Source organism: Meleagris gallopavo, chromosome 2 (assembly GCF_000146605.3).
Source record: "Meleagris gallopavo isolate NT-WF06-2002-E0010 breed Aviagen turkey brand Nicholas breeding stock chromosome 2, Turkey_5.1, whole genome shotgun sequence".
Lineage (NCBI taxonomy): Eukaryota > Metazoa > Chordata > Aves > Galliformes > Phasianidae > Meleagris > Meleagris gallopavo.
Window position 1 is genome coordinate 100,379,995 of NC_015012.2, and position 27,990 is coordinate 100,407,984.

At 42.7% G+C, this 27,990-nt stretch overlaps 1 protein-coding gene and 2 long non-coding RNA genes across 4 annotated transcripts in view; 1 reads left to right on the top strand and 2 right to left on the bottom strand.

Annotated features, from left to right (window-relative positions):
• LAPTM4A (lysosomal protein transmembrane 4 alpha) overlaps positions 1 to 213 on the bottom strand; it is a 12,672-nt gene extending 12,459 nt beyond the window's left edge. The window contains exon 1 of the mRNA XM_010707968.3: positions 18 to 213. Within this exon, the coding sequence (XP_010706270.1) occupies positions 18 to 116 (99 nt within the window). The 5' untranslated portion in view covers positions 117 to 213. The remainder of the gene's footprint in view (positions 1 to 17) is intronic.
• Positions 214 to 306: 93 nt separating this feature from the next.
• On the top strand, positions 307 to 2,989 carry LOC104910011. The gene is made up of 3 exons (XR_002112592.2): positions 307 to 1,083; positions 1,498 to 1,586; positions 1,664 to 2,989. It is a non-coding gene; the product is annotated as an uncharacterized LOC104910011 (long non-coding RNA).
• Positions 1,905 to 27,972, bottom strand: LOC116216362. 2 transcript variants are annotated; one of them, XR_004159013.1, is made up of 4 exons: positions 22,667 to 27,972; positions 22,522 to 22,590; positions 20,904 to 21,040; positions 1,905 to 1,980 (listed from the first exon to the last, which is right to left on the bottom strand). It is a non-coding gene; the product is annotated as an uncharacterized LOC116216362 (long non-coding RNA). The 2 variants fall into 2 exon arrangements; XR_004159014.1 differs by lacking the exon at positions 1,905 to 1,980 and adding an exon at positions 6,956 to 17,230.
• Between the last annotated feature and the right edge of the window lie 18 nt (positions 27,973 to 27,990).

A 27,990-nucleotide genomic window follows, 5' to 3' on the forward strand; every position in this document is an offset into this window, starting at 1 on the left:
CCGCGCCAGCTGCTCACCATGTACCAGGTCCCTAAAATGATGGTGCCGGTCCGCACATGGCAGCAACCGCAACAGCGAGTACTGTAAAAACGGTCGCGGCTCCGCTTGAACGTCATGTTGGCAGCTGCTCCGCCACGCTCGCTCCGCCGGACACCCTCCTCCGGACTCGCCGCTCGCTCTCTCCGAGCACTTCCCCTCAGCTGAGGGCCGTAAAACCCCCGCTCTGGCGTCACCGCCTCTCCGACCAATCGCGTGTCGACAGCGGAGGCGCTGAGGGGTGTGCCCTGCGGGAGGGCCTACGCGTCGCCGCGGCAACAGCAGATTGGCGGCGCCGCGGACCAATCGCAGCGCCCCGAGTGCAACGCCCTGCCGTTCACCTGCGCGGCGGAGGGGTGGAGCTCACCTGAGGCGAGGCGCGGTAGGGGCGGTCCGACGTCCGCCATGTTGGGGGAGGAGTCGTCCGTCCGCCCGCCCGCCCGCCCTCCCTCCCTCACCTCGCGGTGAGGCAGCCCGGCATGGCGGCGGGTGCTGTGTTGTGTGGGGCTGGTGCTCGGGGTGCTTCCTCCTGAGGGCCAGTGGGGGCAGCCATAAAACATTACGAAGGCAATTTTGCAGACAACCCTTTGTTATGAAAGGAAAGCGAAGTCACTTCAGTGGACCTCGGAGCACCCAAATCCCATAGATTCCCCTGAAATTCAGCAATTCACTTAAATCCTTTGGCTGTTCTTCGAGAGAAAATCCTCGTTATTAATGTCGTGAGTGGATGCACGAGCAGAGTGTGAACAGAAGAGGTTAGCTTGAGTTCACACATGCTTTAATTCTGTATGAGTCCCACGTCCCTGTTCCTGAGTGGTGACAACACTGCTAGTGCCACTGAAAGCTGGAGGTGCTACCAAGCGTTAATTAGAAGTAATGTATATAAATCCTGAGTGCTGCCTTCTATGTGTGAGAGATAGGGAGTGCTCCTGTTCCCATAGAGAGGAGCACCCGTAACCTTCCCGCGACCCGAGCACAGCCCTGCGTTTGCAGACCTGCTGTGTTGATACAGAAACGTGCACGGTTTATTTTAACCTTGCTGCAGCTGTGAGTATTTCATTCTTGGCTGTATACAACTGTTTGGAGACACTCATAGAACATAAATATTTGCTGTGTGTATATACACCAAGAGGTATGTTATCTGTCAGTATGGTTGTTCGCTCTGAACAGTGAGAAGGTAACAAGGGTGACTAGTTCTCCCGTTGATACATTCCAGATCCTACAATTAACACATTTCATTGTTTGAGCTACTTAGTCTATTTTTAAACATGAATTGTTGCTGAGTTGTTTGAAGTGATTTACTTAAAGGCTTTAATACTGACCTTTTTATTTTAAATCCCCCATGTTCCATAATCGACGTTTTTCTTCCTTAGGGCATATTTCATTTTTGAATAAACATGTTGTAAGTGCTGCTAAGACTGCTCTAATGATCCTGTTATAAACTATTGTTTGTTTCTTTAGTGCTCCTAATGTTCCCTGTGCACAGATGCTTAATTATCAACAGACTGATTTAATGTAACAAAACCGGACTGATTTTAATCAATATAAATGTAAGTATGTAAATAAATATAAAAAGAATGTGCATTTTTTTGGAATCAGTCACCTAAAAAAATCTGTTTTCTCACAGATGGCATGTTGGGAAGCCTGAGCCAACTGTTTCTGCAGCATTCACACTGAACTGATTCCATCGTTCCTGCAGAGCAAAGAGGCTCTCCCTCCTGTAGGTCTCTCCATGTGCAAGAGTGGAATTCAGAGGACTAGAGTGGGTCAGAAGAGTTTCTTGCTTGAGTTAGGTCATCCACTTGGAAGCATCTAGATCCCACTCACAATTTAAAGAAATGTGATTTCTGAGGACAAGTTCTTGAATGAAGATCTTCCACAGCTGGAAACTTTCCTTTTGCTAGTCTTGCTGGCAGCTCTCATGTCAGGCTCAGATCTTCAGGGCTATTTTCATGAGATGAAAGAAATCTTAATTAAGTGTTCCTATCTTTGTCAGCCAGACTCGGAATGAGAACTGATGCATTTCCCATGAGCTTCACCACTTGTTATACCCTGCAGCCAACAAAGATACTGAGAAGAATAATGTGAATGTCATTTAACATAACAAAGCAGTTTTCCACAACTGGATAGGTTGATGTGGAACTATTGAGTGGGGGGGGAAAAAAAAAAAAGAAAAAAATCTCTCTACTGTCTCTTCCCCTCATTAAAAAGAAAAGAAAGAAAAGAAAAAAAAAAATAGAAGAGTATTTAGAGAATGATTGCAGTGTTTCCTGTAAAATGGAGAAGAGCGGACAGTTCAATAACTTCAGCCCTATTCCCTGTGAAAGATACCAGTTCCTCCATGCCACAGGCACACCTCAGGGAAGACACTTCCTTCTCTTTGAGCATTAATTCTCTTCTTTTGCTGGTTCAGAGAAGATTTGTGAGGCTAAATGTAGTCATAATTCTGAAGGACTCAGCTCAGCTTGCAGTCATGACACCCACAGCAAAATATCAAAAGAGAAAGAATGAACTGTTCTTCCCAATTAGCAAAAAGACCTTGGCGCTCTGGGAGCAAATACAACATTAAGAGTAGAAGGCCCTAGACACACCAGCTAGTGATAAGCAGCTGCAAAAGGATTCCAGTTCCCTTACAAGCACAGCGCTTAACTCCTTCCATCCATACATGCTGAGAGGGAAGGAGTTTTGAGATCATGGTGTTCCTCATTACCCAGGCTGGTGTTTCAAAATCTACGTCTAGACAGAAAATTTTAATTCTGTCTTGAGAGTGCATGTCAGTATTTTACCAAACATAAAGTATTATTTTTGAATTATCATATTCATATAGTTCTGTTTGAATATAATCATACTCAAAAATAACAAAATAGCCAGCAGAATAGCTAGGATCATGTAAATAAGACAGATACCAGGTTGCATTCTCCCTGCTCCTCCATGATTCAGTTTCTTCAAAAAACAAGAGTCCAATGCCTGTAAGATGCCAAACAGTGCAGCATGAAGACTGCTTTATGCAGATTTTTGAGATTCCATTTTGTTCCATCTTTTGTTCCATTCTCAATCTATCCGTGGCTAAAACATGTGTAGAGTTATACTGTAGCCATTATTTCTTGACTGTGTGCACTGAGTTATTATTAGGTTGCATATGAAAAATGAGGTGCTGTTCTCCTTCAGCATTTTCTGTGCATGTTTGAATAAGGGAAAACCTGCATACCGTGGTCTGATAATCTTACGTAGCCTCCATGGGCACGGTTCATACAGCTTTATAATGAAAACACTGTGCTGTTTGGGGCTGGGGAAACTGAGGAACAGTGAGATGAAGTGATGTCACCAATACCACAAAGGCTGGTGAAAGTGATAGAAGCAGTTCTCCTGTCCTGTGGATATGAAAATACTGGGCTGAGAGCACGGATTGGCTTTTTGCTTCCATAAAGACGATAAGAGGGTATTGGAGTAAAAGCAAAGCGTTAACATGAGGAAACAAAGAAACAAACAAACAAACAAACAAAAACCTAAAATATATTAGGTGGGAGAAAAACTTTCCTGTTCGTGACTCACACAGTGAAATCCTAGATATCCTGAACTACCAAATTTTACCACCCTTTTTCTCCAAGATGGATTCTGCTAGAAGAAAACAGACAAATCCAAACATTCAGTGATTTCTTGTATAAGAGAGCAGAATGTATCACAATGAGTTTTGTGGTTACTGGATTTTACTTTATTGAGTTAAACAACATCAATTTGGATCTCTAAAGTAACGTTCCAATCATCTCTACTTTTTGTTTTAGTTGGTTGCTGTTAACAATATGAATTATCTGTTATTACAGATACGTTCCAAACCTTTTAACTTGTAACAGATGGTTCAGAAAGTCAGGGCTAGAAAAGCAGCTAAAATATGACACCATGATGTAAAACTTTTATTAACAGAAGACTGTTTCTGGGTTACTTGTACTCTCAGGCTTTCTTAATAACTGAAAAAAGTTCCCATATTCATTTGCGGAATCAAAGTTTGCTAACCCAGAAGAGCTATAGTTCATTTAAATCAGCCTTCATACAGCTGAGAAGAAATAAAAATGTCTGAAAATAACCTACAGCATTTTCCTCAATCTAGACTGGTACTTGCAAGTTCAGATATCTCAGTGGTTCCACATGTCAAGAAATGAGCATTGGCTCCCTCTGCAAATGGGGCATGTCCTTTACTTACTGGCAGTCCCCTTCTCCCAGCCCTGAGCCCAGATTTGCCTCTCTCTGAGTGCTGGAAGGATGGAGAGATGCCTACGAATCTGAATGCTGTCTGCTCACAGAAGGAAGAAGCATTACCTGATGATCTGTTGTTTTTTTAACATTGCCTCTCTGAATCGATTTGCAGTTTGGGACTCTGGGAAAGAGTTCCTGAAGTAGAGTGGCATGCAGCTGATGCACTCAGAAGTGCCCGATGAAGCTCTTTGTGTCTCTGTGGCTTACAGTGCTCGGAACCACCGCCAAAGGACAGTAGTGCACGTGTGCAGAAATCAAAGCTTGACAAAGGTTTATGAAGTTTCTAGTAGTTTTTTAATGGGACAGTCCAAGGGTCAGTTTCTGTTACATTTGTACATAGTGACATTTTCCTGAGGAGACACAAGGAATGTATTTCGGAGCTCAATGGCACTGCAGTGACCTTCAGCAGGGGAGGACGCTTCCAACACAGATAGGAACGTCTGCAGAGCAGACTGTCAGGAGTGGCACGTGCTGAAAAGACCTCTGAGTCCAAGTCAGTACTATCGCAGAAGGACAAGACTTCCCATATCTGATCTTTGTATACTGTAACTTAAAAAGGCCTCTCTCCTCGCAAAGAGTTTTTTTGGTATTATACAGCAGGCTTTTGTTGTTAGCATAGCAAATAAATTATTTTCTGCCAAGGAATTAACATGTCTACCTGATACTCAGCTCATGCAGATGTGTCAGCTGTGCTTCTGATATGAAGATTGGGTGGTGGGCGGAACCTTGATAATTATAGATAACTACAATTATCAATTACAGACAATTATGGCACAGCGGTTGCCCCACTTAACCCTGACTGTGTTACGCCATGGTTTGAGTGTGAAGCAAAGCTTTAGAATCTGTGTCTGCAGCCTGCCTGTGAGTAAACACAGCTTTGTAGGTCAGAAGTTCATCACATCAACCACAGCTTCATGCTTGAGATACCGTCTCATGCCTCATCATTAGGGATATAGCCAACCTCTCATCTTCAAAAGGCTTCCCACAAGAAAGAGTATCATTGCAAAAATAGAGCAGACCGAGTTTAAGGGAAAGTTGAAATTTAAAGCAGCGTGTTTCATCATTTGCAGCTGCTGCCATAACAGTTAATTGTATGCTCCTAACCAGACTGTAGATGTTCTCCCTGCCACACATCACTACTTCCCACGCTGTGGCTGCCCCAGAGGCCAGATTGCTGGTTGCTGGGCCACCTGCAGGTGCAGGAAGAACACCTGGCTGTTAGTGCAGCTTGTGCCACTCAAGCAACAGATAAATCACTCAGGGAGCAGGCAAAGGGAGCCAGCTGGTTCTGGCCTGTGAACCAGGGCACCATTATAGTCCAACCAGCAATTAGACTATACTAGGTTAATGAAGGACCAAAGAGGCTACTCTAGATTTATGTCTCTAGGAGAGAGGTTATCTGGAGGATATAAAAACATGCTACTACAGTACAACCAATACTAGAACTTGTTAGAGGGATGTTGAAGATCAGATAGAGCCTACAAGGAGGAAAGTAACCTCATTTGTCTAATGCTGCAAGAGCCAGAAGCAGCATAGCAGGCAGATGATTTCAGCAGGATGACAATGCTCACAGGAGAGAAGACAAGAGATATCTAAAAGCATAAAACCAGCAGTAGCCTAAGCACACAGTGATGAAAGGAAAGGGAATTTTGTAAGGGACTCTGAGATCTGCTTTTCAAAAGTGCTGGCCATCTGCAAAGGCCATTTGTTACTCTGAGCGATGGTTTCACAGCCCTTGAGGATGAGGAAGTGAAAGAATGGAAGTTAGCAGCAGCTGCTGAGAGTGTTTTGTGCTTTGTTTTGTTTAAAAGTTGGCCCTCTTACTGAGGAACCAGGCTCTCAGCACACTTTCTTCAAAACTCTGGGCCAGCCCTGGGAGCCCTTGGAGCAGCAGTGCTGGAGGTTGTGGCACAGAAATGCTGCAGCCACATTAACCCAACCTAATACTTCCTACTTCTTGCAGCAATCATACTGATACAGCAGATGGATTGCAAAAACAGTCTGTTCCCACCAAATTTATCCAGAATTCAGCTTTGCAAGTATTTAGGAAAGCTTATGATCAACTATAGCTAGTTGTATTTTCTTTGCTGTGCCACTGTCTATGTTAGAATGTAGTATTAAATAATGTTCTGATAGAAACTACTGAGCACTTCTTTATTACAGCAGTGGTTTCCCATCTGTGAAACAGCGGAGACAGAAGAAGAATAGAGTTCTGCCAGTACCTCTGCTGTCAGTAAAAGCGGTACCAATGAAAAACAAGGCAATATAACTTGCTGCTTCTTGCCATCAGAATTGCAGTCATCTCATCAGCATTACAGGGCTTGACTGTTCTTTTATTCCATCAAGAGAAGAAAGTTAGACATATTCCTAAACATAAACAGGGTTAAGATGAAGTTTCTTTTAAGAAACATTTACTATACCTCCTTAGAAGCTTGAAAATGAAATTCTTTTAGCAAAAGAGCACTTGCTTTTATACGCATACAAACTAATTAAGTAAAATTGCCCACGAGCGCTGGCCTTCGGGCAAAAGTTTTGATTTTTTTATTATAAAAACAACGAACACTAGAAATACTTGAAATACGACATCAGGTTGAAAAGAAAACACAGTTACAGTGGTATCAAAGAGAAAAAAAAAAAAAAAGAAGTCTGGAATCTACCAATATTGTAAGCTTTTTTTTTTTTTCCTGATAACACAAGTTATCCTCAATGCTAAACAAAGACCTTGGGCAACATCCTGGCTTCAGTTAGGTCAATGAATGTTTTCTATTGGCTTCAGAGTTAGAACTTCACTCATTATCTACACACTCATTAACACATCTTCTAAATCCTTGAACTTGCTATTCTTGTTCCTCTGGTGAGGCTGTGCATTTTCTTGTTCCAAAACACTTTCTTTCAACATAAAAGCCATTTGGTCTCTTCATGCATAAAATGCCCTGCACTCCATAAATTTCTCCTGCACTAACACACAGAGATCAAGATGGGTAGAGTTTAGGCAGTGAGCTGCTAAGTGGCATCAGCTAAGATGATCCCTCTCCTGTCTGAAATAATCCCATACTGCAGAACTTCAGGGCACACTGCACAGCTGGCTGCCCCCCAGACAGCCGCAGCAGAAGAGAACTGTCCTTCTACTTGTACTAGCTGAATTCCAAACACAAACATTGCTGTGATTAATTGCTTCTTGAAGGAAACAGCTGCTTTGATATCTAAGCAAAAGATAAAGACTATGGGGTAAAAATTTGGATCTGTGGGTAAAGCTCAGACAAGTCAGCATCAGGGACGGGATGGCTGAGACGGCAGAAGCAGAGAGATCTCTAGCTCAGCAGGCAACCAGGAGGGCTGCTGCAGTTTAAAGTCATTAACATCACACGATTGTCCCATATGAAATGAGTGTCATCAGCCCAGTGCCTATGAATAAACTTAGTTTAACATGCATCTGTTACCTTCCCACGCAATCTCCAAAGCGCAGAATAGAATGCTGAAGGAGATTTGGCAATCATTGCCTCTCCTTCAAGGCAACACTTCTGAGATGGGTCATGCTGAGGCCCAGTCTTGGGACAGTCTGGCAGCTACTGCCAAAGCTGCAGCTCCTCTAGAGATGAAGGGCTTCAGCTTTCAGTGGTGTCAGCTTGCAGTGACTTATAAATCACTGTACTTGCTTTTAGCATGCTCCCTCCTCCATACTATAAACCAGGCATGTCCAACCCGCAGCCCACAGGCTGTATGCAGCCTGGCCCAGCCCGTCCTGCAGCATTACTTTTGGAGCAACTGCTGCAGATGCTGCCCAGGCAAATCAAAAGGTTGGACGCCCATGCTATAAACACTCTGACAATGGTAAGTACACACACTGCAGTAAATATTAAAATGACATTTAAAAAAATTTCATTCACAAATTAAGTTTATTTTAGAATACTTCAATAACAAAATGATAAAAACTTCCAAACATCAAGTTATAAAAATGATTTCAGAAAATAACTTTAGTCTACTGCCAGTACAAGTGCAGCATGCTTTGGACATACAGGCCTAACACTTTAGCTCACCACGAAAATTTGGAAGATGAAAGGGTTTATCGTGTCTTTCCAAATAACTTCAAAACCTCCTTGAGAGATTTTGCCTTGTGGAGCAAGTGAACCTGATATGGGGTGAAAAGTAAGAATACGTCCAAGGCAAAAATCTGACTGTAGCGACCAACAAGGACTTGTAAAATGGAGAAGGGTTGATAACGTTCCTTGGTATTCTCCCTTTGTCTCTGAACAGTGCTTTCTTCTGCACATAACTAGTCTGTCAATGGGTATATCTGCAAAAATGCCAGAGGACACCAGGCTGGATCCTTCATGGAACTGAGGTGGTAATCACAGTCAGTTATGACCCAACCATTTCTACAATGGCTTATAACAGTGTGACAGTAAAAAATGAAAGGACTTAATGCCACCAGTAGAAACCCATTCAACAGTTTTTAATAAAGGGCAGCAATTTGTTATTAACATACGTTCTGTTTCAACACCACAGTGTGCTTGTTCTCCCTCTCACACGCTCACACTCTCTCTTGCTCGCTGTTCTCTTCCTCTCCCTAGGAAGTCTTCTAGGTCTTCTTTTGACTTTGTGCTCAGAGCGACGTTGCAGAGTTCTTACAGCTCATCAGCATGCCTGCCCCCATTTGGTTGCCACTCTGGCAGTTACACAGGTCCCTCAAGTCTCTTTCCTCATTGTCTTTCTTTCTGGCTATTTTGTGATTCTTAGATGCGTTCTACAATGGCCACCTACTTACAAGGATAGTCCAAAGCCATTGGAAAGGCTGTGAACGGCTGTGTTGAGCTCTGACACATTTTCTTCTGTTTCACATCTGAAAGTGTTTTGTCTTGTGTCCCACAAGATTCAATGTAGTTTTGCTCATTAACTTTAACAGGAGCAGGAGAAGGTGTTTGTCACAGAAAAACCTGTAAGTATTACAGAGCCTCTGGAAGAAGTAACACAGCTAAAGGAGGAGCACTTAGCATACTCAATCAAAATGCACTTACGAACACTTTTTAGGTTACACATTGCTCTGAAATCAAAATTCATGAGATGTACAAAACTGATAACTCACTGCTCTTGGGTGAATTATTAGGAATGTCTAAGGACTTTGTGAAGGAAGCACAGACTGCATCACTGCCATGCTTTGGAGATAGCAATTCCCTTGGGTTTTCTGTTCCTGTTTCCAAATGTTGCTGAGGCTTAATTGAAACAATGTGCTTCACCAAGCATGTAAAGTTAAACAAAACATATGCAAGTACAAAATACAAGTGAGAATGTCAGGGAATTAGGGTATTTAAAGAAACTGCAGAACACATTAGGTTTGAGATGATTGGATTATTCTGGCATGTCATCTATCTACCCCTGTATATTTTTTAGAAGGGTTTATAGTGTTGAAACTGCCTTTCACGACCATCTTTTTTCTATTTTCCCCAGAGAGTAGAAGAATACCAAGATGAGAGCACTGTAACTGAGACTTAAGAGTGATGAACAACTTGATATCTGTCATCATTTATTTTATTATTTGATGTACATCTCCAAAAGATGAGCTTGCACAGCTGCAGACACCTGCGTTTGGTGCATGCATGCAAATCAAACTCCTTCTGGCTCATCATAAGTGTGCCAACAGGAACAATGCAGTCCTAAGGAATCTGAACAGTACTGCTAAGGTTATTTCATTAAAGTCCATATAAAGCTAGAGCAGCTAAATGGAAGTGCAAGAGAAAGAGTGGCCTGGCAGCACTCAGTTGACTCTTTGGCTTGTCCTAATGACCATTAGAAGGACTGTGGGCAGTGTGAAAAAACCTAAATGTTTTTCCCTTAAAATGGGAGTATCAATTCAAGGAGCAAAATTGTCTCAAAGATCAGGAGAGACCGCAGTGGGTGTGAGGGAAGACAAATGAGAATAAGAGTCCAGAGCAATGTATTCTGTGATAAATGAATGAAAAACAATTAGGACACTTTGGGGAGTCTTCTCCATGTCTCATTTCATTGAGCATCAAGGACATCACAGCCAAATGGTCTAAAATCCACTGAACACTGTTCTTTTGTACTTCCTATCCCAAATGAGCTAACATTTTCTACAGCCTTCCTTTGTTGTACTTTGAGCCATTTCTCTCTCAATAAGCTTTTTGCTGGTATAAAATTGGCCTCGTTTTATCTTCACTGGCTTTTGGGAATTACCTTTGCAGATTGTTAAAAATACCTCTAGGTGACCTTTCAACAGAGATAAAACACAGCCCAGTTGTACAGTAAACTTGGAATATATTTGCCTGAGAAAGCATTTTCCTTCCATGATTAAGGCCATCTGCTCCTGTTGGCAATGCAGAATCAAATTGCTGTTAGGGAATACCATGTTGCAAAAGCCTGTGGTCACTGTGCTCACCCTTTTATGGCAGAGCAGGGAGAAAGAGAAGAGGAAGCTAGACAATGGAGAAAGACAGACCTGCCCTGGTCACATCAACCGAATGAAGAAGATGCTCCCCTTCAGTTTCCCTCTTGGAAAACCAAATGCTACTCTGGGAATACGGAAGACTCAGAAGCATCAGTCCAACTCCACCCCTTGCTTCCTTCACTTCAGTTTTCTTCTTACATTTTGCTTTTGAGTCCAGATGGATGGACAGAAATTAATGACTTCTTTCCCCTTTGGCAAATCCTGAAAGCATCAGAGATTTTCTAAGAGGAGGCCTGGGACAGCTGATTCACTGGTTACATGTTTGGTTGGGTTGGTTTGTTTTTTTTCCAGGAAAGCTGATTACCTTTTGGAGTGTGTGCTGACAGTATTCAAGTAGAGTATCTCTCTGGGTAAGAGACACACCTTGGCTTAAGATAGCTGTTTGCAAAGAGCTCTGCATACTCTCCCCACTGTAGTCAAAGTGTGCTGTCTCCCTGGATTTCTAGCAAGCAGTAAAACAGGAAGCCTGGTGCTTTCCTCTCACCACTCAAATTACAACTGTATTACTATCAGCAAATCACTTAAATAACTGTGTTCAAGCCACCTGGGATGGTGTGAAGGCTGGTGTTGGGTGGGGATTCTAAAACTCTTAAGACAGGTATTAGAGAAGTTTGCTTTGGGGCTGGGCTGGACACCGCAGCCTGGCTGAGGCTGGCCCTGAAGGCAGCAGGTCTTTCCCGATCACCAACACCACTGCCTCACCTTCTCTTTCTCTTCTCTCATGTTTGATGCTGCTCATCTCCTGCCCAGTTTCCCCACTATTCTGTGGGAGCCTTCCAGACAGAGTCCAGGTCAATCACTGAAGGACAGTCTATTAAGGCAAACATATGCATGACTTACATAAAAACCCATACTACTTCCCAGGCTCATGCGAGTAACAAACATTGGAAAAAATATCTCACCTTTCCTGCCTTCAGATGGGGTGGTTGGGTGTACACGTATGCACGTTAATTTAAAATGTATTTTTAAAAAAGAATACACCAACTGCTAATTGACAATAAGTGATAGTACTCTTCAAGACAGGCATAAAGTTAAAGAAGGGCAGAAAAACACTTACAGCAACTGACACGCTTTCAGCCTGTGCATTAATAACACAAGCTTTACCAAACTGATAGTAGAACGGCTTGTCAGATATTTTCTTTCAGTTTCAAGGAGAAGGATTCAGGTATATCCAGAAATATCAGCAGAGACTGCAGGCTCAGTTATACATTTTTAAGAGCAGGACTGCTTCTCAGCCCACCTCCTCTTCCACTCACTGCAATTCTCAGGCCAATTACATATATGGAAGAATAATATCAGTGAAATATTTGAGCATTTGTTAATACTCTTGTTGGTGTTTTCTTTCCTATAAAAAGTTGTACCGAGTGCATTCTTGACTTCAGCTTCCTTTTCTATTTCTTTTTTTTCTTGGATATAAGCCAGAAAGGCACCATCACGGCACAGACTTCCAAAACTCTCTAACATGCAACTCTGAACATAGCTATCTAAACAGATAATACTTATCTTGCTTTGATTCTGATTATTTCATGGGGGCTGGGCAAAAAACTTGAAAAACTTTTAGGTTTCTGTATCTGCAGGCATCTGCTGCTTTGCAAATTTGGCCTCAAGCCCTCAGCTGCCTCTCCACAAAGCACTGGCAAATGATCCTCAGACAGGAAAGCAAAACAGAGCAGTCTATTTATTTATTTATTTTTTGCCCATACTGAATGAGGTGCAAAAAAGCAGATAAATCAGCATAAGATGTTGAAAGGACCATTTGATTGTTTTCTAATGGGTCATGTCTAACAATCTTATCCTAACAGGGAGAAAGACTTCGAGAACACAACATATAATAACTCTTAGCTGATCACGTCTCTTAAAATAAAAAGAAATATAAAAAAATCCCAGGCCCGATGGAAAAACTTCTAGTTGAAGCAGAGCCAAAACCAAAAGCATGCTGAGGATGATAGAAGACAACTGTTTCCAAAATGTTGCTCTGTCCAGCTTGCTGCCAAATTTATAAACGTGATTATAAACACTGCTTGAGCTTTTCAGTTCAAAATCTATCTCCTATACGTAGACAGTATTTCATTCCTCCTTCAAAAGGGACAGAAACAAGTATTTTCTAATTTGTTTCCCAACAAAATTCCAGTATTGTAGGCAAATGAAGGCATCCGCATTAGACGGATACACAATATACATGACTGAGATTTATGTGTGAAGAACAGTTTCTCTAAGCTGTAGTATGGGATACTACCACCAAAAAGCTTCTGCTCCTTCTCTGCTCTTTCTCTCCAGGTTGCATGAGTTTTGGGCTCAAGTACTGGAGGGCTAAGGCTAAGAAGCAGTGGTTGAAGGCAATACCAGACTGTACTCCGTATCTCCAGCCTCAGCAGCAGAAGGGGAGATGAGGAACCCTCTGCAGCCTGTGCCGTTTACCTCTGCCTTTTCACTAATATACCTCATGGAAAACTGTCACTTTCCATTAAGTTTGTGTCACCAAGAAGGACATTAAATTTTTTTTTGATTCAGAATTGTAGCTTTGGATCCCGTGATGTCAGGAGTTCTCTTTGACATGCTCTACCCCAGCATGGTCAGCAGAAACCTAAGTGACGGCAGCCTTCATATGGCAGAGCAGAATCCTTAGTGAACTGTGTATCGTCTACACCATTTAGTCCTTCTGTGGCTGGTGTAGAAAATCCTTTTACAAAGGGCAGGTGGCTGTGTAATGAGCATAGTTGTAGCCTGAATCCTTGCTGGGTCCTTCCTTGTAGGCCGTGTGAAATCCCTTCACTGGAAATGGATAGGCAATTTCCAGTGGAAAGCTTCCATTTACATAATACAAGTAGAAATTACTGCTGCCAACAGCTAGGGGTAGAGTTGCTCATCGGCACCTCGCTCTGATATAATTCATAAGATGCAAAAGTACAAAGTAAATCTCAGACTGAAGACTTATTTTAATCCAAAGAAGGATTATTCCCATGAAACCAAGGAATTCAAATTCAGTCTAACCCCAGGACAGAAGGAAGGAAAGGAGTCATGAGACAGAATCTTTCTGAAGGTCCCAGGGAAAACATGCCTCAGCAAAGAAGATGGATTTGCTGGGACAATACAAAGTCATAGGTAAAAAGACTACACCCATGCTAATGAGATGGACATTCTGAATTTATGAAGCAGTATATGGATTCTCAGAGACTGCCCTGACAGACGAGCAGCTGTGCAGGCTGTCACCAAAGCACAAGCCCACTGCTCTTGGTAGCAGAAGCACACAGTAAAATTAGTGTTTACTGGCCTAGGAATCAGACAGCACAGTGCTAAAACAGCCCTACCAGCAGCACTGTGCAAGCGACACATTTTGTAGCATCACCAGTCATAGTGTTTATGTGTTTTGAGAGACAGCTAAGCACAAATAGATAAATAATATGTAACCAGAGGGGCAGAAGGAGACTGGTGGTAGAGAGGCACAAGGGCAGTACTGGAAAATATATGCAAGCAGTAAAGCCTGAAAGATATGAATCGAGGAGGCAAGGCAGGCAGGACGGATGTCTGGTGGAATCAGGACAACCCTGAAGAGCAAGATGGAAAGATGTCTGGCAAAACCAGAACAACTCCGGGGCCTGGAAGTAAAGTGAACTATGCCAGGACTACAAGAGCTTCACCCCCCTCTCCCTCCTTCATGCACAAGGATGAAAAACGTAAAAACTTCCATGATGGGCAGGCAAAAAGAGGAAGAAATAAGCTTCCATTTTAGGGCCTCGTTCCCTCATGCAAGAGCCCATCAGTGTTAACAGGTGGCTTTAGCTCCAAGATCCTAAATACCCCTAGCCAACTAAAGGTAAGATAGGTAAGGACTAATTGTTTGAGTATGTGGAGACAACGACAGGTTACAGAATGGTAATTAGAGAACCACTGAGCATGGAAGGGGCCTGTGGAGATATTCTGGTCCTACCTTACTGCTCATAGCCAGGTCAGCTAGGCAGGTTGCTTGAGGCCACATCCAGATGGATTTTGAATACCTCCAAGGATAGAGGCTCCACAACCTCTCTGGGCAATCATTCTGCTGCCTGACCACTCCCACCATAAAAAAATATTTTTTGTACTTTTACATGGAATTTCCCATCCTTCCCTTTGTGACTGCCACTTCTCATCTCACTGAGCACCAACAAGAAGAGCCTGCCTCTATTTTCTGTACTCCCCCATCAGGTGTCAGTACACACTGATGAACCTTGCTGGACCCACAAATGTCCTTGCCTGCCTGGTAGTGGGGAGTTCAGACTGAACACTCTAGACGGGATAGCGATTAGGAATTAACCATTGGCAATGTACTTTATGCATGAACACCAAGCTAGTAACATACTGTTTTGAAACTAGCTTGATTTATCAGTCTTTTATACACTCCCACATCACAGTGTACCTGCTAACTATCCCTACCCCTCCCTCTTCTCCTCTCTCCCTGCTTTGAATTGCAGCCCTCTCCGCACACATGCTTGGAACAGCAGCCACAGGTAAACCTGAAAGCCCTGAGAGTGAGGCCACCGCTCCCACCAGCACTTCCCAGCATGGCACAATGCTGACGGGGAGCTGGGCAAGGCCCAGCCCTGCATGGCCCTGCCACCGAACAAAGAGGCTCATTAAATGTACTGATCTAGGTTAGATAAAATGACCCCAGCTCATATTCAGGTTATGAATGGCATTTTTTTAGTTCACAAGCCGGCAGGAACGAACAGGCCTTGTCTGACTGTCAAAGAGCTCATTTTGCTGGCAGTGCAGGCCTCAATGCCAACCATTACCTCATCTAAATTCAGGGAACACACGTTCACGACACTCCCCTCTGCATCAGTATCAAGGCTGATGATTCAAAGGGAAAAAACTCCTGCTTCTTAGGAGAAGGCTCTAAAGGAGGCAGAAAGCCTTCCTTCCAGTCCTGCTTTCAATCAACATGCATCTGCTAAAATGTTTGTAGGAGCAAGCTGCTGAGTGAGCTTTTGTATGTCCTTCTCTCTGAGAGACGTGGCATTGCTCTGCTGAAAAAGAAAGCCCAGCTCAGCTCTGCACGCCAAACCTAGGGCATGCTGAGGCTGATGTGTGCCAAATGCCATGCAGAGACGTGCTGCTAAAGGTCTGCCAGTGTCACTTCCCCCTTGAGCCCAGGCCTGGAGCTTCCCAGCAGCTTCACAGGCTTAATACTGCACTCGGGGAAGGGAATGCTTGGCTGTTTCTTTTTTATTTTATTTTAAGGCAAACAGTGTTACTTATAAAACTTTCTGATGGCCAAACTGATGTATCTGCTGCAGAACCTGAGTTCTGTAGCAGAGAAACAAGACAACTGCAGTTTTGTTTATTTTCTGCATTCAGCCATTCTGGGTCTACTCAGCTTGGCAGCCACCATTCCTGCAAAAGCAGGGTAAGGTGCCTCAACAGCAGGGGTATAAATAGATATTGCACTTAACCCTGATCAAAAGGTCAAGAGAAAAGGCCACCTAACGCACATACTGCTCATGCCAAATCATTCCAGCACTCAGGACCTACTCTGGCCTTCCCAACAGATTTTTAAAGTTAAGAAAAAGATTGCTCATCATAAAAGGTCTGAAATCCTGACTGCCACCATCCACTGGTAGTTTGTCCTGACCTTCCAGGTGCCCCATTTGGGCTCCAGGTGGGAGCACAATGCAGCCACCCCACTGGGCTGGGAGCTGCCTGGATGGAGGCTGCTCAGCTCCACCTTCTCAGTGGGACCATACAGTGAGGAGAGACGTAACACTTCAGTTATGAGAACCAAACCTAATTTTGAATTTGTTTTGAAAATTTAGCAATCTGACATGATTGCTAACATGTGTTTTGGATTTTTGCTTGAAACACAGGGCTTATATTGTTGCCTCTGGCTCAGTATATCCCCGAACCACTCTCTGCTGGGTGTGGAGAGGGACACAGGGTGATTGCTCTACGCTTGATCTGTTCCTGAGCTTATCTGCCAGCAGCTGCTATGTGCAACTGCAAGAGAGAGGACATGAGTCTATGGGAGCTCTCACACAGTCCCATTGCAGTTGGTCTTGCTGCCCAGAAGCTCTAATTACCTTTTGTAGAGCAGTATGTGTACACCAAACAAGACTGTACCTACTTCACTCCTTTTGTGTCACCATTTAAGTAAATACATAAATAAAGTGCACTATTCTCAAGAGTGCCACACAGGGTGCCTGTTGCTCTGAGCTCACAGCTGTTCTGGGCACCCACCCAAAACCAGACCCAACCTGAGCTTCACTCTTACTTCTGCCAGCCTCATGTGAACTAGCCACTGAGGAAAGTGGATCCTGATTTTTTGCAGCTTACAGAGCAGACCTAGAAGGGCATCAATATTAGCACACCCCTCTGGAGTAGAAAATAAGCAACCAGACCTACCCTGTCCCTGTCATATGTCATCTGCTGGGAAGAAAGTCAAGCTGGCACTCCAACAGCATCTTGAAGTCCTTGGATGATTTATTCTCCATGTACTCTTTATATTTTCTATACAGAAAAGCATGTTTAAAAAAAATAAAATAAAATAAAAAGACCACCAACAGCAGAAAATAAGGCCTAAACTAAAAGATAATCACACTGCTACATTCATATTATTAAAACCAACTAATCATGTTTTTATCTGTATGTTATGTTGTGATGCCTAGATGTTATGTAATTTAAGTCACACATTAATCTATGCTGCTTATCACAGTGGATTTATTAAAAAAAGCTGGATGAAGACACTACACACATTAGCTATTTAAAACAGCCCACAGTAATACTATTCGGAGATGTAAACTCCAACAAATCTCTGTTGAGCATGTAAAAAGGGAGTTACAGTCCCAGCCATATCAAGTGAAGCTTCAGCTCCCGCTGACTTCAGTGAGAAAGCTTCTGCTCATTCTGACAGTAATTCAGCTACAGCCTTAATTGCCAAATGAATTACTCAGAGAAAGCACAGTAAGAGAGAGTTAGTGGAGGAAATAGAGTTAAAAGTTCTTTGGATAATTATTTTCAGCAACTGAAGTAACCGGTGGGATTCACATGCTTCCCTGAATGACTCCTTTAGCCCCATTCTAACAGCTGTACCTAACAGACTAGCATTTTCTTCATCTGCTTCATACACAATTGATCTTTTTTAACACCTCTGAGATATTTCTACTTTGTTTTCACCCTTGTTTATGCAGTTTTGCTTAACTTTTTTTTGCTGCGTAAATGTAGATGTTAATAAATATTTCTCTCTGTTGAGTACATGTTATATTAGGAACTGCTTCATTCTGCTGATACAGTGTTGGAAAATAGATGATCAAATAGGACAAGTATTATATGGACTGTAATGTTTGGCTTTAAAATTGAATTTCCTTGTTCTGGCTTACTCCACACAAACTAAGTTTTGTGTATGGATGCCCATCTATGTGTGTATCTGTGCTTGCATTTAGCATCTCAAAGCCAATTAGGATCTGATTCTTCACTTCTCAGCCAGACTTCCAGATGAATGGCAGTTTCATACAGGCTGAGAGCATATGAAGGAATCTTTTGGAAATAACCATTAAAGTATACAGAAAAGACCACAGCATCCACTCTGGGCACTCAGCAGCCGGGCAGAGGCCTCACAACAGAAGCACTCAGAGCTGGGCTGTGAGAGGCAGAGAGGCCTGAAACCCAGAAACAAGGCCCAAGACTTACATAAAGCCAAGGGAGTAGTTCATTCTCTAGGCCATGCTTAGTCTGAAGCTGAAAATCCTTCACTGTACAGGAGAGAAAAATTCTGTCTAAACAACAAGGCCCCCCATCCCCAGCATTTGCTCCCCTCCTTGGCTCTAAAATTCTCTGAATTTGCTGGTCATCAGAAAATACAGGAAACCTTCCTGTGAGTAAATCTAACCAAGAAGGAATTTGCTAGAGGGGGCAATATTTTTTTATTTATTCCAAGATGAGGCAACAGTTTGGAAAGCATTCAGTAAAACGTTTGGATGTCACTCCCCAAAACACTGGTGTGCTGGACTGCAGATGTGAGCAAGCTTTAAAAAGGAGAGTGACTAATGAAACATTGCTTTGAGGGAAAAGACCTATATACGACCAGTATGAACACTTTAAACCAAGCATCTAAGACAGCAGAAGAAAAAAACAGAAGGAAACAATGAAAAAGTATAAAGAGAGACCACACACCTAACTCCTTTGACAGCTCTGGTAATGTTCCAGAGGTCACAGGACACAATTTTACTTCTGCAATATCCCATGTCCTGCATTTTAAAAAAGCAAACCAACAGTAACCCAAAATGTGATGTCATGTTGACAGTTGGCAACTGCAGTTTCAGCCTGACACTCCCAATCCTTTCACAGCCTTTCCATGTTCTCATCATCCCAAGCCTGCAGCTACTTTTATTGCTGGAGAAGAATCAAGCAAAGGAGAAATGATCTCCTAGGGACAGAATCCAGCCAAGTTGCTATTTGCACCATCTCAGCCCTTCCAATTGCATGTCATACCAACACAGCATTTCTCTGGACTTAATTCCTCACTCATCTGGACTGATTTGCTCTTCATGAACAACAGAATGTTATCATACATCAGGATGCTGTCATACATCAGGTTGGAGTTTGGCCTTCTGAAGGCAGGAGAGTGAAAAATGGTACTAATGTCCATTCTAAACCAACCCTATATTCTGCAAAAGAAAGAACTCCAGTAAAGAAAGCAACTAATGTAAGGGCAACCAAAGACCACTTTCTGAATCAGAGTCCTGGACTACTGCTACTGAAGTGAGACATTGTGTGGCCTTATAAACCAATCAACCCAGCCATTAAATTTGATCAGTCAGTGAGACCTTAATGAAAATCAGATGCTTTTGGAAATTAACAAAAAACAATATTAACTACTTTAATTTTTAAGTCATAACCCCTCGCTCCTAAAAAGTATAAGCATCCAATTTCCACCCAGCTATTAACTGTTAGCATTACTCTAGAATCTGCAGTACCATCCACAGCAGAAATACAATGTGAGACATGGCTTTGCCATAAAAACTAAGCCATGATGGAAATGATAAGTCATCAAAAACAAGTAAGAAAGCTGATATCAGTGTCTCCTGATCTTTAACATAATGGCCTGGCAATCCATCTTTTCACTGTCTTTATGGTGTCTGAATTTCTAAAGATGCAGTTTCCCATCTCCAGCATACAGAGGATGCCCCAGCAGCACAACCAGAGACTCACAGTAGCTCTACATGATTGTGTTTGGCTACCAACATGGGGTGAATCAGCTGGGGAGCTGCGCAAACTGTTGGTACGACACAGCGCCAACATGAAAAGACTACTTCCAACTGCCAAATACCCAAGATAATTTAGGAATATCTTACTTCATACTTCTTTGAAACACATGGATATAACCCAAAGCCTAACTGTGATTGAGCGCAGCCTCAGACTTTGCAAAGGTACAAAATGCTAAATACCTCTGGGTAGAAAGAAAGAACACCCACTATATAGTGTGCAAAACAAGATAAATTCGTGTGTTAAGCACTTCTCTTTTCATGTTGCTCTCATGCTAGAAAATAAAGGACAGCTGCCAGGGTTCAAATGTGGACAACACCACGACGTGTGCAGCATAGATGCCAGCAGGCAGGACTGCCTGAAGCAATGTGTGCTGCAGGACCCCAAAATTCACAAAATCAACTCTAATTCATGAAATCAAGGCAGGTGGGTTGGAACTGGATAATCTTTTAGGTCCCTTCCAACACAAACCATTCTATGATTCTGCAGTTCTAAATTTTCCCTCTGCAGTGCTCCCTCCCAGATGCTTGAATGTAGATGCTCACCTACATTAGAAAAACGTATTCTACAGTAGAATTCTACAATTCTACTGACCAGGAGGGCACAGATTCCTCTTTTTGTAGCTTCTGAAGACTTTGGCATGGTCCCACACTCTGCCCTGCTGATGAGAGCTTTTTTATACAGGCTAAAGGTTGGCTCAGCCATCAAGCTGCCCTGTGATGCCCTGCTGGCATCTTCTAGGGAAACTAAACTTCATCACAAGGTTATTACTAGTTTTAATTACTACAGAGATTTTATACAGGGGAAACAAAGCCTGATCCAAATGCATCAGATGTAATGTCCAGATTCCAATTGAAATTATTTACAGGAACAGTGGCAGCAAAGCATGCTGCTGGGAAGGAATGCTGAAGCAACAAACCTGAAAGCCGTGTCAGAAGGAAGGCACCATGCAGCTGGGCACTGAGTCCTGCAGGAAGTGACGCAGCAGCACAGAGGCCTTGGGCATTGCTCCCTGACTGCACAAGTGACTTAAGGCCTTGAGGGACCAGCTGGGACCTGGAGCAGTAAATGGGAGAAAGAGGACAGTGAGACATCCAAGGGAAAAGAAAGCAAACCTCCTGCATGTAGATAATTCAAGGCTGCTGTAGAAATTGGTGCTAGGCATACATGTATTATAAATTATGGCATTTATCTTTGACATCTTCTGTTCCAGAGGACTCCCAAAGCACTTTACAACTCCAGCTTTCAGAATAAGAGGCTTTTCCTGAGGCTGTGGTGGGCAGGGGACCAGCGTTGACATAAACCCTGCTTTCACATAGCTTGATGCTGCCGCTGCTGCTGCTTATTCCCTGCTGAAAACAGCACTCAGCAGGATTAGAACTTCTTCCTGGAAGTGGGAAGAGCATATTTCACTGCACTGTAAATATAATTGCTAAGAAGGACCAGCACGAACAGCTGACTTAGCCCATTGCACAAAGCAGCCTTCTGGACTTCATGGGTGACTTCTTGGTCCTCTGAGATCCCTCACCCCAGACCAGCAAAGCACATACACCTGTGTGGGCTTTGGGTTAATGTGCACATACTTCTGAACAGGCAGCCAGCCCCAGTGGTGCTAACAGGCCAACTTCCATGAATAAATGTGAGCCCATGTGCTCTGCTGGAGGGCACATCAAGACCTCAGTGCTTTAAGCCCTTAGACATCATGACGTAGATATTTAACTGTTGTTTTCTACAATCCAAGTGATAGAGAAATGCCCATATATTTTTAGATCAAAATTTTCTGTTTACTTGCTCTGATCTTCTATTTCAGTGGAGCATCTGAGAGTACTTTAAGATAATGTCTTACTGCAGACTGTGCAAAAATATCCATATTTACTCTGCTGTGTGTCTCAATTCCAAACATTTTAGTTTCTAAATTACTGTAATAAGTTTAACTCCATAGGTTTCTCTGTTATGCTGTTACGCTGATAGTTTTAATGCAGATAACTAAATTATCAAGACATTTCCAAGTATATTAGGTCAGCTTTTATACAGCAGTTATAGTAACATAATTAGTAGAAATGTTTATCAGTGTGGATGCATTGGGATTTGAAATCCCCAGAGGAAAAGTGTGGTGTGAGTACAAAACATTGCATTATTTTATCTCATTGGGTTCACACTATACTTCCCCTCTTATAACTGTTTACTCTGGGCAGGCTTGAATTAAAGAACTTGTTTGGAACTGGGCAAATAGTGCAGGTTTCTATACATTCATTGTTAGAAAACATCTTTTGTCAAGTCGTGCAGAAGTAACTAATCCCATCACGCTACACCTTCAGCAGATGCCTGATCTAATGGATATTTGTTTTCAAAGTCCTGTGGGTAATAATATGTGCTGTAATGAAAGCCTGGAGCAAAGCACAAAGTTCCCCAACCTGCCTTTTTCCTGAGCAGCCTAAATGGGTGAACAGAGAAAATGGGAAGACTCTGGCAAGTTAACAGGGGTATGAAGCCCAGTTAGATCAGGTGTGCAAACTCTCCATAGCCTGTAAATTTACCTTTTTGTTTCAGCCTTTCCTTCCTCAAGTGTCGCTTTTGTCCGCTTCTGATCTTACTCTGCCAGACTCCTACAACACAGAGCAAAGGTCACCGTGACTCATCTTAAGTTAACAAGAAACTTTCTTTGCTGCCAGTATTGCTTACAAGATAGAGGCTCGCTGACCGTTTCCCATGAAGGCTGTGAATTGCCTTGGGGAGATGTCACCACAGAGCATCAGCTGCCTCGTACATCTGCCAGTGGAAAGAAGTTCATGAAAATCTTAATCATCAAACATGGCTTCAGTTTCCTGACCTTCCCTAGCCCTGAATACACCCTAGTTCTGGTGTTCAATGTGAAGCCCCTGCCAAACAGCTGATTTCCACAAGCACTCATTCACACTGATCAGGCCGTGCCCTGCCTTCATCCGTGCACTCCGAGACCCACAAGGGAATACCAGAAATGGTTAATAAAGAAAAAACGCCATCCCCTCACAAACATCTTCTTTCTCTAAACATCCCAGAACATGTGAAACACTTCAGCTGGTTCATCTGTCCAAAAAACTAAACAGCCATTTGAAGAAAGCCTCTGCTGTTCCCATCGCTCTCCCATGCCCTTGCAGGCACTCACTGGTCCTGGAGCTCACAGGGATGACTCCATTCAGCACTGAGGGCTCCTATTGCTCTCCCCACGACTCTAATCACATTATAATCTTTTAAGCCCGGGAAAGCTTAGATGTGATCGTTTACAATATGACCCCTAGTGGGGGGAGAGAGACAGGAGAAAATTAGGTGCAGTGTATTTTCTGGTGAAGTTACAGCTGCCTGACCCTTGCTTGCCTCTGCCAGATTTCTTTACAGCTTTACTTGTAACCAAAGATCTTGGCTCTGATGGTAGGTGTGCTAGAAACTGGCTGTATATTATCTCTGGGCCTTTACCAGCCTCAGTGATGGGCCCAACAAAATGCTCCAGTGTGGATCAATATTGCAGAAGCCAAAGAAACAGAGCAGGAAGACAGGACTCTGCTTTGAGTGGACCTCTGGCCACACCAGATATGATTCCTCATCCACAGTGAATGCAGAATGGGTCTGAGAAGTGTGGCAGGAAAGCACATAGCCTTTGTCTGTGTAGTTACATGTAGTTACGAGCAGATGACACAAGTCTTTTTCAAAATTCCTATTTTTCCCTGTAACATCGAACACTAAAATGGTGGAGAACACTTCCCCTTTCAAGTATTTCATCCCATGTTCTTCTGGCAATATCAATCAGGTAACAGAACAACCAGAACTTTCGTTACCTTCCTCCTCTTGCAGTTTGTCTTTCTCCACACAAATCTTTCAACACCTCCTTGTCTGAGCACTTGGCTTTCTTCTTCTTCCTAGACCTCAGCATCCAGGAGATGCACAAAGAAAGATCTAACAGGCATTTGTTATTACATCTCAGAAAGAGGAGAAAAGGAGTCAGGGCAATAGTTTTGACATGGAGACCACAGAGTGCTAACTGAGACAGCAGGAGGCTGCTGGACTCTGTAAGTGGGTGTAAGAGTCTTCCTGAGCACGTTTTATTTCAAACTCGCAAGTGATTAACCTAACAGCTCTTGATCTACAAAAATAGATTTATCTGCCAAGATAGAAAGCCCACCTTATAATTCAGGCACCAGCTCTGTAAGATTTGCATTTATCATTCCTAAGACTGTAGAGGAGGGAAACTTATAAATATTCATCCCCTTTCCAATTAGCAAACCTAAAAGCAACAGTTAAGACCCTGCTTATGTTCAACAAATAAAAGCCACCTATACAACAGGCTACTTTTAATGAAAGTATCTGTAGTCTACATGGATTTAGAAGGACACAGCAATACCTCAGGCCATTTTCATACAGTAACAAGCACCATGGCGTGAGTGTGCGCAGCATTACTCAGCCTCATGTTCCTCATTCTTCCCTTGACTTCTCCATCAACTGGTACAATAACTTATTTTAATAAAGAAATATCAAATAAGGAGCAGTCTCCAACAGGTTTCTCTTGAAAGATGCTCCATAATCTCTAAAGCTTTTCTTCCCTGGTGTTGACCAACACTTCAAGCTGCCCATTGACTGGAATGTAGAAGACTGACAGTAAAAAATGCATTATGGAATATATGTGAGTGTGTGTGTATGTGCAAACATATATACAGAAAATTATTTTAATATATATGATACGTTGAAAGATATAGCTAAATAACACCCAGTACAAATCTGGGCTAGAATTGATGGCCTTGTTCCAGTTTGAGCTAACTTATTCCAAATTAATTAGTGTTAGCTAAGCCTTCATGAATGTAAATCTAGAAAAACCACATAGATTTATTCCAAAGCAGACATATTTGTGATTTATCCTAAGATTTGTCTAGGATCAAAGTTGGTTTTCAAATAGAGCAAGCCTGTCTCAGAGAAGCAGCTGAGGGAGGCTTATTTTAACTCTGTAATTAACAGGAGTTCAGGGTACTGCACTCCTCTCCCTGGTGCAGGTTGCAGATTTCAGTGCTATGTTTCACGAGTCTCAGAAAGGTCTGATCTGAACAGTGCATCAAAGTGCACTATAGGCACCCACCCACACACTGGCAAAGCATCTGGAAGTGCTCACGTGCATCTTGCCTTGAGCAGGGAGGGAGTCAGGTTCTCATATAGGATAAGAAACAAAAAAAATGTAAAACCAGGGGAATTTTGCTGAAAAAAATGATTTAAATATGGAAGATCTTGAGCTTACGCTATTCTTATCTTCTGAGCATATGTATCTGTCCAGTGAAATGTATGAAAATCCAAATAGATTGTGTCTTTGTGTAATATAAAATGTTGGGGTTGGTAGGAGTTTCTGATGTAAAAACCTACTACATGACACAGGACTTCAAGAAAACAGTGTTATAGCATGAGTACAGAAAGAAACAACTGAGGGAAGCACAACATTCCTTTCCAAACTCAACAAAACTTAATTGATTTCCCAATTATCATAACAAAATAGTCACCATTTTGTAAAGACTTTACCAATAAGCTCCCAAGTAAAGCTACTTTTAGCAAGACTGCCATCATCAGCAACAAAAATGACAGTGCCAAATCATGAGGCAGGAAGGAGGAGGCTTTTATGCCATTTTTCAGACAAACACAGATTGTAAGAGACATCCACCTCCTATTAGTGTCTCTTTACATCAAGATGCTTCTGCAAGCTTGGTGCACACAGAAAGATGAGGAGGTGTCAGGATGAAGAAAACGCACCATCTCCCTCCCACGGACTGCCATAAGCCAGAACAACCTGGGGCTGGGAAAACTCCAGAGGGGAAATTTGGAGTGCAACAGAGAATTAGGGAAGACACAACCTATACTCTATATCCACACTTGCTCTGATGGCATAGTCTCAGCTAGGGCAGGATCATGTTCCTGGATTTTTTCCCCATAGAAATGAGAGCAAGCTATAAGCTGGAAAAAATATAGCACTTTCTTTTAATGTTTTGCCAATCTGACTGCTATATACTTTTACCAGACAAGCACAACATTTCCTACTTAAATGCTATTTCATCTGGTAGGCAAAGATCCTATTTCCTTTCCATCAATGACTGAGATGTTAAAAATATGCTGCTGACAGTATTTACTATATCCCAAGGGTCTTCACGTTGACTGCTCCTCAGCCCTAAACACCCACCTGGAATTCCAGAACCTCATTGCATCCTTCCTAATGGGCTGCTGAGTGCAAGATACATACCAAATCTGACCACTGACCCTTGATCACCAAATAGCTCTGTGAAGGTCTTCTTCCAAACCTGAAATACCTGTTGCTTTTCCACCGTCCTTTGCTAACAACAGCAACTCCCTTCCTTTCATCACCAGCAACAATTCTACCGAGTTCAGCTTCCTTTTAGTGGAGAAGCATTATTCCAGCCTGAGCTTCATGTTAAATCCTGCCTTTATCCAGTCCTGTTTGCAGGCTGAAGAGCTGAGGGGCCCCACCTCACCCTTCCCTATTCTTCCCCCTGAAAGCCCCCAGGACACTGAATTAGTCAAGCCTCTTTATCGCACTGTTCAGCTATTCTGAAAAGAAAAAAAAAAAAAAGAAAGAAAAAGGAGGAACTTCCATGATTTATTTCACTTAACCTAATAGACTCATTAAGGAGAAATGAGTTTTGTCAGGGTAATGTTTTCCTTATGAAAAATGTACTTCTGTGCAGGGAGAACACATCTACACTCGATGAATGTACGAACTGGATCCTGTCCCCAGCATGATTCCAAATACATTAAATATATGCAGAGAAAAAAAAAACAGGACTTTTAGTGGTATCAGACTTAGCATATTATTTTGTACTCACATTCTGTGGAACAATAGAAAGATTATTTTTAGTTCAGGGCCATTTGGTTTGCAACCCAATGGAACAGGATTTCCCCCACACACACCCTGTGTGTTTTTTTTTTTCCATCTGATGTAACCTACGGTTATATTTCTGATGATTGCTCTGAAACCATTGTGCTTTTGTGCCAGTGTTTAATTTCTTTTGTGCCATTCTCATAAAGTAACAAAAAAAAGAAGGTGCAGCAGTAGGGCTGAATGTTAAAAATTATCATGAAAATATAACCCGTGTGTTCAAAGCCACAAGACAGCACCCTGAAACACCTACCTTTCAAAAGAGCAGTCCCTCGTACAAATAAGTGTTTTATCAAATAAGGAGCTCTGCTTTCTGCTCCGGGTGCCACCAGCTGGCTGCAGGTTTAATTAACAATGCCATGAGTGTATCCACAGCCCTGCATCCCACCTCACACTGCCTGCTTGCCTAGCAGAAGGACACCAATACAGGGCAAACGCAGCCCAGGAAACCCAAGGGGAGCTGGTATGTGTCTCACACACTGGGGATCAGCTAATTCGCTTAAGAATGTGAGTAAAAATACAGAAAAAGGTGGGCTTTCCCTTTCAGAAAACTGGAACAAAACAGGTTGGATGCTGGAAATAAAAGAAAGCAAAACTACCCCTCCTGCCAGGGGCTCCGGCTTTAAGAAGTAATTCAATTAAAGTGTTTCCTAGTGCTTGTTCCCAGTGTAAAAATGGATATTTTTTTTTCACCTTGAGTTACACCATAAGATAAAGGCAATATCAACATGTATTGAATTAAAAATAATTAAAAACAAATAAATTCAAAAACAACAAACAGAAAACCACTTTCTGAAGAACCTCCCTCCAACCTGCTACTGCTGAACAAGATCTGGGTTGCAGCAACCCTCCAATCAGTACAAGCTGGGGGATGAAAGGATAGAGCACAGCCCTGCTGAAAATGACCTGGGGGTACTGGAGGATAGGACATGAGCCAGCAGTGTGCCCTCACAGCCCAGAAAGCCAACTGTATCCTGGGCTGCATCAAAAGAAGCATGGCCAGCAGGGTAAGGAAGGTGATTCTGCCATTCTCCTCTGTGCTGGTGAGGCCTTACCTGGAGTATTGCATCCATACATGGAGTCCTCAGTACAGGAGAGACACAGACCT